The sequence below is a fragment of the Octodon degus genome, unplaced genomic scaffold (assembly GCF_000260255.1).
Source record: "Octodon degus isolate 3935 unplaced genomic scaffold, OctDeg1.0 scaffold00023, whole genome shotgun sequence".
NCBI lineage: Eukaryota > Metazoa > Chordata > Mammalia > Rodentia > Octodontidae > Octodon > Octodon degus.
The window spans coordinates 19,080,778-19,091,282 of NW_004524599.1; the positions used below are offsets into that span (position 1 = coordinate 19,080,778).

Sequence of the window (10,505 nt, forward strand, 5' to 3'; positions counted from 1 at the left end):
GTCCAAAGGTTGTATGTGCTTGAGTTCAGCAAAATAACCCACTCGAGAGCAATAGTCCATAATAGCAGTGAGTTATCAGCACATCCGGCAATTGCATGTACAAAAATAGTTAGAATAGATATGCAGCTACTTTTTCTTAGCTCAATGAGAAGGAAACTTTGTACTAGTAGTGTTTAGACAAGATATCATGTCTATATCTTATACTATGAATAACCACTGTGAAGACAACAATATGCACTGCATTAATTATTGTAACTGTCCTACTACCCTGTTTTACAACTGTTTCATTGCTATTTCTTTCTCAATAAAATTTAATTTTAAGACAAATATTTTGGCTGCTCTTCATTTTGTGAAAATGAAGAAATGGAGCTCTTCTACTGTAATAGAGAGGGACATCTTGGATCAAGTTGCCCGGGAAACTGCGACCATTGCTATTTCACATAACTGAGGTGCAGGGAGTGATATCGCCTCAGAATTGCTTTGCAATGAGGGCTCTGTGTCCTCAGAAATTAATTTTCTCATTTAACACTGGCAACATCATTTAGGTTCCACAAGATTTCCATAAAGCTCAAAGGGTCAAGAAAAACTACAAATTGCAAAATTTCTTTTAAAAGTGTTCAGAAAAGGAAGCAAGGAAAAAGTTTTTTTCACAATGTGGAATTTTTAAGTTTTAGAATTGTATTTATACTTTTATATGTAAATTGATAACTAACTCAGGTTCTGTGCCTAGAGCTTTTATTGCAAACCAAGAACAAAAAATGGCACTTTCTAAAATGGTTATATTAATAATAGATTTCACAAAAGTGTATTTCACAGTAATAGGAATCAAGTAATCAAGGGTAAACCCTCATAAAATAGACCTAATTGGGGAGTGCATGTTGAAGGGTTTTTTTTCTTTTTTCTTTTCTTTTCTTTTTTTTTTTTTTTTTTTTTTTTTTTTTTTTGTGGAACTGGAGATTGAACTCAGGCCCTTGCACTTGCCAGGAACTGCTTATTCTACTGAGCCATCTCCCCTGCCCTGTTCAAGGTTTTTGAGCCCCATTTTTTCGGAATGGTCCGAGGTGAACTATGTAGAGTTGTAATAAAGAACCCAGACAAGCAGTGGGCACACTTGGAGCACGGTGACTGTCCTCCTGCCCAAGCTGGAAGTTCAGTGGCAGAATGCAGAATCCCCAGCCATGAGCATCGTTGCTGTGTCCCTGAGCCCAATGAACTCTAGCAGAAAGGGAAGTGGCTTATTCTGTGGCTGCGATCACTGTCTTTTTTGCTTCACATTCCACTGTAAAAATAATTAGGCCCAATTAACCCTGAACTAACTCCTGAGCCTAACAAGCACTGGGGAGGGTGAGAGAAAATCATTCATTAGGGACTGAGAGGCCCTGCAGATTTCCTTCTGCCTGACAGGAGACAGTTGTCCCAGAAGTAGTTTTGGTGTCACGTTATGATAGCCCGAGCTATACTATCCTGAAGGTACAAATAAGATCCAGGGAGCCCCACCTCACCAGAAGGCCCACAGCTGCCAAGGTGAGTGGACATTTGGGTTACTTCATTTACTCAAGTGTGCCGGGAAATTTTCCCTCCAAAGTGGATGTATTAGCCAGACTGGTCACCACCCATCCCTCCCTTAGGGCAGTTCTGGGTGCTTGTTCAGAGAGGGGAATGTCATAGGCAGCAAAGTTAGACAAAAGTAGCATAGAAAGTTGTGTAGGGCCTGGCCTATGGAGGAGCCAGCCCAGAAGACCAGATACCTTTTACAACTACTGGGAGACAGGCACTGCTAGTTTGGCCCAGATCTCAAGACCAAAGATAAAATAAATGCATCCACATCCCTCTTGTGTACAAAATTGTTCTTGACTAACCGGGTCTTTGGTGAAGAGCACCTAGGTAGCTAAGAAACTTCCCTTGGCTTCTGATCTTTAAAAGGCAAGAGTAGGTCAGTGAGATAACTCAGCAGACTAAACGCCTGTTTTGACAAGTGCAGGGACCAGGGTTGTATCAGTTGTCACTCAGGCAGTGCAGACCTTGGTCCCGAGGCATGCTGGGCTGGTAACTGAATTAAAGCATCGTAGCATAAGCCTGTAATTTCAGCACTGGGGTGGCTCTGAACAGGAAGATCACTAGTGGTCCGAGCTACAAGAGTCTGTACCAAATACATAAAATAAAAAAATAAGAGAGAGAGAGAGAGAGAGAGAGAGAGAGAGAGAGAGAGAGAGAGAGAGATCACAGGGCAGCATGAGAAGAGCCCAGTTCACAGGAGAAGGTCTCGGAAGCGCTGAGCGCCTGTCTTTCTGTGCAGAGTGAGATGGCACCAGCGATCTCTGGCTGCTGGCAGCGTCTGTTTGTTCGTGCCGGGAATCGGAAAGAGGCACGGCTCTTTCACATTTCAAAAAGTTTTGTTTCCTTTTACCTCGAATTTTATATGAAAGCTGCCTCTATCAATATCATTTCTTGTCTTAAAATTTAAAAATTTTGAGAAGTTTTTAAAGGACCTTTTCATATTTGATGCCAGTCCAAAGGTTGTATGTGCTTGAGTTCAGCAAAATAACCCACTCGAGAGCAATAGTCCATAATAGCAGTGAGTTATCAGCACATCCGGCAATTGCCGACGCTATGGACTTGAGCCTTTTACGGCTCAGCATATTAATATAACTTCATTTTTTCTATTTGTCGTTACACTAAAGGTTTGTACTAATATTGTTTAGATAAGATATCATGCCTTTATCTTGTCCTCTGAATAACTATGATGAAGACAACAATATGCAATGTAGCAATTATTGTAACTGTCCTACTAGCCTGTTCTGAAACTGTCTCACTGCTATTTTATCTTTTTTTTTCATTAAAATGAATAAAAAATGAAAAGTTAATTTCTGGTTCTGTTTTGCATTTCAAAATGAGCTCAATTTATGTTTTTTAATGTTATAAATTTCCTGTTTCCATTTCTGTTTAATTTTAGATTTGTATTTTTATATCCTTGCATAAATTTTCCACATGTATACATGCAATGTTATATTAGTGTTGTTTTTTATTTATAGCTTTTTGAGGTAGGATACTGCTGTGTAGCACAGGATGGACTTAAAGTTGCTGTGCTCCTCCTGCTTTAGCTTCCTGAGTGTTGGTTTTGTATGTATGAGCCATCATGCCTGGTCTTTTAATACATTTGTAAATTAATTTAATATTAGCCTGTTTCTCAGGAGAACTCATAAGAATGATTGAGCAGAAATATTATAGTTTTTCTTTAAAGAGCAGTGTAATAAGAAATTACTCACTTTAATTGCATCCTAGTGCTTTCAGTGAGTGGCAATAATCTCATTTTATATTTGGGAATATAGCCCAGGATAGACGTTCTTTTCTGAATGAATACTTTGGTGTGAGATCCAGGTGTCATTTAATGTCTATCTAAATCCAAGGATTAAATTTTAAAGTAGTTCACTATAGCTTTTCCCAAAACAGCCTGGAAAATGAATGCCTTCTCCCTTTTCTGATATTCTGACTTAGTGAAAAAGCAGGAGTCTTTAGTATGTGCCTCAAAACTGGTCCTAAATATCAATGAGAGTTGTGGAGTTTGAACAAAAAAAAAAGGGTTGGAAAAAAGGATAGCTCATATTCTGACACACACAAACAAAAAATTTACAGGAAAACTTTAAAGGCCTATCAGGATGTTGCCACGTATGGAGGTGCAATGGCTGCTAATAGATGACATTTTTTGACTCAAAACTGGATTACCTTTCCTGATTTATAGCCAAGGCTGCTGGATTAATGTTGTGATATTTTGTGTGGTGGTGTCTATTATCTCTGCTGCATTTTAAGGGAGAATAATCTTCTTTGCTGGGGACTGCTTGGAAGTAGTTGAATATCTTTTTCCAGGTTGAGGTCAGCAGGTGCCAAACCTCCAGGCAACTACTGGTTTGCGTGATTATTTCCTCAGAGACTTTAGGACAAAGAAATCTAAGTCAGACTTCAGATATTCCATGGCAAACATGAGTGTGAGCACACAGAAAACTAGTCTATATGCTGTGCCCTCACATGCAAATATGGATTATATCAACAACAGAATTAATTGTACTCTGAAGGAAATGTCCACGATTTGATATAAATTCTAAATAAGGAATTGGAGCTCTCAGATGCAAACACTAACTAAAGTTTCCATAATTTGCTAAGTTGGGTGAGCTACATGTAAAAGAGGCTGCAAATTTCAATAAAATATTTTTCCACTCATATTATGAAATCATGACCCTGTCTTTGAGGGATCTCTTTTTATGCCAATATTGTCTCAACCAACTTTGCTAAAAATGGTCAGATTGGGGTGCTTTATTCTTCAAAAGCCATCGCTGTAGGATAGCAAATGGCACCAAATTGTCCCCCTTCTCCTGGTCCTGTTTGGTGAAGGTTAGCGTGCGGAGAAGTGAGCCTGGCTACCTCGGGGGCTACGAGGTCTCTGCGGGAACTAGAACTCTGCTCAAGCCTGGTAGGAAACCATCCCGCGCTTGCTCTAGCACGCTGTCTCTGGTTCTGCCAATTATCATCTAATATGTTTAGGTAAGAAATTTTATCGTGGTGGGTTTTACCTGACTCAACTGTACTGTTTCGTTGCTCTGTAGACAGTGACACGCTTTGACTTCATCGTGAATGCTGGAAAATTGTTGGGTATTTATAATCCTTGAATCACAGAATCAGTTTGGGGTACAGAAAATGTAGAAGTAGAAAAATAAAGTTTAAAAAATCCCTGGAAAATGACCTGCTCCCCAAATTAGAAGCAGAAAGAAATGCTGACCAAAACAAGATACACCGTGGAAGCGAGAATGTGGCCACACATAACTCTAGCTGAGGATGCTGGAAAAACAGGATTCAGAAGTGTCTCAGGGGATTGCATAGTAGGCAACAGGTTAAGCTGGACCTGGAGATGTTGGAATTGGAGTATCAGAGCAGGACAGAATGAAAACAGGGAGAAGCTCTGTCAGGGGAAGTGGGCTCAATTAACGCTGAAGGAAACTGAATGTAGGTGGAATATAGAAATATTTGAGAAAGTAGATTAGTTGTCTAGTATGGAGGGAAATACAGCTTCTGGGATAAATTGATGGCTTCTGAGTTATCCCTCATGTTGACATTTGAGGCTGCATAGACTAATGCACATGTAGTAAAATAATATATCTTATTTACAAAAATGCACACTATTACATATAACAGGTCTGTCACTTATACTCAAAAAATTATTGTGTTATCAAATATTTTGTGCAGATACATGTGACAATTACTGATGCTTCCTTCAGAAAGGGGTTTGCTGAATCAACCTTTTCTGTTAGTGCTATAAGAAATGATTTTGAACCTTGTCAAGGGGACAGTCCTTGCCTTTCTTATTGGACTTGGCACTTCAGGGAACACCGTTATTTTTGTAAGTCATATACGCATGTATTGGGGCGCTGAGAAGAAAGCCACGCACCTTATTCTCATCCATTTGGCCTCCACAAGTATCATAATGCTTCTGTTTAAAGGCATTCCAAGGACAATAGCAGCTTTTGGAGTGAGACACTTCCTCGATGACACAGGCTGTAAGGTCGTGTGCTACCTGGAGCGGGTGGCCCGGGGCCTCTCCGTCTGCACCAGCAGTCTCCTCACGGTGGTCCAGGCCTTCACCGTGAGCCCCAGTCACTCCAGGTGGAGGAGGCTCCAGCCCAGGTCTGGGTGGTTCATTCTTCCTTTATTTCCCTTCTTCTGGATATTTAGTTTTTTGGCAAACATTAACTTACCCCTTTACATCACAAGTACTAATGTGAACACATCAGAAGTTACCACAAATGACTTCTATTGTTATTTTCAGCCAGAAAATGAGAAGGTAAGATGGATCATTCTTGGTACCATGGCTTTCCGGGATGCTGTGTCTCAGGGTGTCATGTGCGGTGCCAGCGGCTACATGGTCTTTCTTCTCCATCAGCACCATCAATGTGTTCTCCAGCTGCGGAGCTCCAAGGTCCTCTACAAAACTTCTGCTGAGATCAAAGCTGCCCAAAGTGTTCTCCTTCTTATGCTCTGTTTTCTGCTCTTTAATTGGGCAGATTGCATTTTTTCTCTACTTGTGAATTCATTCTTGGAGAATAATCTCATATTAAATGTTCGAGAATTTTGTACACTGGGTTATGCAATTCTCAGCCCATTGGTACTGATTCACAGAGATAGACATATGACAGAATGCTGCTTCACTCAGGGAAGGAGAAGGAATTTTAGAAGACATTTGTCCCCTGTATCCTTTCAGTAAATAAGTTTGAAATATCTCTTACTTTTCATCTTCTCTTTGTGATAAAAATAAAGTGAAAGTAGCTGGGAAATATTAAGCTATATTGTCAGACAATGGTGGAGATTAGGGGGCAGGCTGGGTGATGTTGCAGTCAGTGATTGGGCAGGAGGCGGACGCAAGGAGGCAAGATATTGTGCAGGGGTGTGGGAAATTGTAATTTGAAGGAGAAGGAGGAGACGGAGCAACATACGGAGTCCAGTGACCTGTGCCATATTGGATTGCCGCTATGATGACTCAGTAGAAGTTTTGTTAAGCCACAGAAAACCCATCATTAGGGAGAACACAAAGGCCACTGAGAGTGTGATTGCTTGCTGTGAGAGATACTCATTAAGAAGGAAACAAAAGGTAGAAGATTTCCATTGTTTTGTGTCTTTTCTGAGTTGTAGACGATTTAAATAAATTTTTTAAACTTAATTAAATAAAGCAAATTGATTAAACGTCACCTTGGTCATAGTTTGCGTTCTGCTTCAAGACATCAAGTCTCGTTGATTTACACTGGCCAATGACATTCTTTACTCCGTTTATATTTTGGTTTTTCGATAAATCTTTGTGTTTTTATTAGGTTGCCTCTAATGTAAATGTTTCTGTAGAATTTATAGTTCAGTTATCTAGCTGGTATAGTGGACAGTGTTGAAAATTTAGGTTACTTTATGAAAATTTCACATATTCACACTGGCAACTTGAGAGTTACTATAGAGAGACTGGGGCCCCATTCTCAATAATGTTTCTCTACATTTCTTTTAAGATGCTTTGTCATGCACGATAGGTAGCATGCCAAGTGGCTTTTACCATTCAGAGTCTATAGACTTTTACCAGTCAAGTAGAATAATAAGGTGGATTGTATGAGACTTGTGCCCTTGCAAGCTGATGTAATATTTAAGTAGGCCTGAATACTCCCCCATTTTGGTGAATGATCTCATTCTAGTTTCCAAAACCCCAAAAGACCTATAAAAATCAGCTGTACAGTGTTTATCACAACACTAACCATGATCGACTACAAAAATCTGAAAATCAACACTCAAGAGTACATTATGTACAAAATCACGCTGACTCTTAAGTACTACTTCATTATATAGTAGAAATACTGGGCCTGAGTAAAGTCTTCCAGTTTCACCAGATCCTGTGAAACCCCTCATCTGACTGTTCACAGGGAAACACGTGGTCTTTAGCAAATATTTTCAGCCATAAGTGGGATCACTAAGTCCCTGGACTGTGTGAATTTGTTCTTCCCCACTATTGATTTACTTTAGGACAGGGGTGGAGAACCTATGGCACTTAAGCAGCAGTTGGTTTGTTGTGATCACTGAAAACTCTAGAAGGTTTTCCAGCACTACTCTAGGAGATGAGGGCAGGGTTTTGTATACAAGAGTGTGAGGAAGAATTTCCATGTACATTTTAGGTCATGTAGCATGTCTCCACATGAGAATCCACATTGTACCTGATTCCAGGAGTTCTAGGTCTATAAATCAGCTCAGATATAGAGGGGAATGAGGAGGCATAACTCACAACAGCTAAGCTGTTCATACAACCTCAATTCTCTCCCTCCAGTGGATGGATAAGAAAATGTGATGTATATATGAGGGTACGCTATGAAGGCATAAAATGTAATGCAGTTATGTCATTTGCAGTAAACCATGGAACTGTGGTCTGTCATATCACACAAATTGACCTGAACTTAGAAAGTGGTAGGTTTTTTCTTATATGAACAATTAAAACATGCATAAATATGTCTATGCAGATATGAGATCAAGGAAAGTTGGATAGGTTTAGGAGGCAATATTAGAAGATGGGGAAGGGCTCAGATTAGGAGATAAAAGGCAGAAGATGAGACTAAAACTGATCAGGATGGACTACCTATAGGTACCCAAGTCCCTACATAAGACTTGCTATTCTGTGTCATTCTTATATATTAATAAAATAAATGCTAAAAGGAAAACAATCCATGTGTTTTTCAGAGATCTGCACATTTGTGTTCCTTAAAGCAGTTTCCACCAAGAAGAAATGGCAACTCATGTGACATCACATGATATATGGATTCAAACATGTGTCGCATGTGTGTGTGTGTGTGCGTGCACACACACACACACACACACACACACACACACACAGCATAATGGCACCCAGAAATAGTCCTATCATTTGAAACCACATGGATTGAAATGGAGACCTTCTGTTAAGTGCAGCCAGTCAGGCCCAGAAAGGCTGTCAGACCTCAGGGTGTGGGATATAGATGAGGGAGTTTGGGAGCACTGTGTTTAGTAATTGAGCGGGGAAGGGCAGATAGGGAAGATTGCTCAAAGCATCCAAAGCCATGGTGATGGAAGAGGAAGGGTTTCTCTAGAGTGCTGTACAGTGTAGATAAAGATAATGCACAGTATATTTCAATGGGCAGAATGAAAAGTTCTAAATTTTTTTTCACAGAATAAAGTGATAAGAAATTTAGGAGATACATAAGTCTCTCACGAGTCAAACATTATACATGAACACATAGAGAACTACATCACACAGCAGTCCATTTTGGATGTCAAGTCAGGAAATAAAGAGATGGAAGATAGGAAGAGGCCATGGATGGGGCAGAGACGTAGAAAGAATCAGGATGTACTGTGTGCATGCAAGAACTCCTCATGACAAACAGAACTGTTTTTACTTCAAACCCGTCAAACAGAGAAAGAAACATATCTATTTTATAAATCAAATTCCTGAGAAACAGACAATTCTCAAACTCTATAGACTTCCTGAAATTCCTGACCTATTTTTAAATGTAGGGCAAGCAGAGCAAAGACAGTATAAGTCTTCATCAGCCAGCCTGGCATTTTGATAGGAGAAATCTCAAGAGCACCACAGAAAAGTGTTGTTTCAGTCTGTATAGGATCATGAGAAGACAGCTGGTTCGAAGATTGGTCTCCTGAGCCTATTTTCATAATGTTACACATTTGTAGCAATTATAGTCCTCACAGGATGAATATAGAGGCTTAGAAGTCATAGTATAAGCTAAGGGATGTAAACTTATCTGCAGTAATAATAACCTCTAAGGAAAAATCCTGCCTTAATCATCCAAATATTGAAATAAATATCATTCCAAAGTGCACGTGGATAAAAATGTACATTTTTGAGGTAAGCGTTAAGAAAACCTTTGGAAAAGCAGTTCTGCACAAAAAGGGGGGAAAGACAAATACATCACTTAGCATTTGTGACATCATCTAGCATATTAAAAAGCTCCACTGTGTATGTCTTTAGACGAGACACGTTAAAAATTCCACAGATGGTTCTTCATTAGGTGTCCTCACGCTTTCACAGAACCAACTTTTTAACTCACCGATCCTTTGTAAGTTGTTCTTTATTTAATTGCTTCGCGTTCCTCTGCCATCTACTACGTCTTGATCTCTACAAGTTTTGGATTTCGATAGCTCCTATTTTGCCATGACTTTGAGATGCACCAGGTTATTTATTTGAGATTTCTCTATCTTTGTGACACAAGTGTTCACAGCTCTTATCTTCCCATGCAGAGCGGGTTTAATTCTGTCACATTCATTTTGCCACATGCTGCTGTCATTGCCATCTCATTCTAGGAAATTTTTAACTTCACATCTGTGATCCACCGATTGTTCAGTAGTGTGTTATGTAATCTCTGTTTGCACGCTTTCTTTTGTAGTCCATTTCTAGTTTCATTTGACCACAATCTAAGTGTATTCGAGAGATTATTTGAATTCCTTCGCATTTATTTACTGGGTATTCTGGCCTAAGAGAGTTTATATTGTAGAAATTTTCATGTGCTGCTGACACAAAAGTTGTATTCTGTCTCACTGTATTAAAGACTATGGTTTTCTAATACTTTGAATTTTATTTTAAAAAGTAAAAACAGCATAAACAAAGACAGAATCATAGTAGCAAGCAAAAATACATATGGTACAGAATTTCAAAACAAAAATAAAAATTTAACAATAGTTGTTACATTGCATATTTTTATTGTCAAAACTATTGTTCAGATTAATAGCTATGTGTATGCAAGATTGGTCAAATTATTAAACATTATCACTTTCAATAAAACTTAATTTTTTTCTTCTTTTTTATTTTGTATTTTATTAAAAAAGTATTTTAAAGAGCATATACTACTTAATAAAATATTAGAAATTATAGATAGTAAGAACAAGATGGGGCCAGGGAGATGGCTCAGTAGAATAAGCTCTTCCTGGGCAAGCACAAGGGCCTGAGTTCA

The 10,505-nt window shown here is 39.0% G+C and overlaps 1 protein-coding gene across 1 annotated transcript; it reads left to right on the forward strand.

Annotated features, from left to right (window-relative positions):
- The first annotated feature begins 5,311 nt into the window (after window positions 1-5,311).
- On the forward strand, window positions 5,312-6,250 carry LOC101564788 (vomeronasal type-1 receptor 4-like). The gene has a single exon (XM_004628470.1). The coding sequence runs from the start codon at window positions 5,312-5,314 to the stop codon at window positions 6,248-6,250; it is 939 nt and encodes a 312-aa protein (XP_004628527.1).
- The last annotated feature ends 4,255 nt before the right edge of the window (window positions 6,251-10,505 follow it).

Excerpts from the sequence above, each read along its gene's own strand:
- LOC101564788 (XM_004628470.1), top strand. The coding sequence starts at position 5,312 with ATGATTTTGAACCTTGTCAAGGGGACAGTCCTTGCCTTTCTTATTGGA.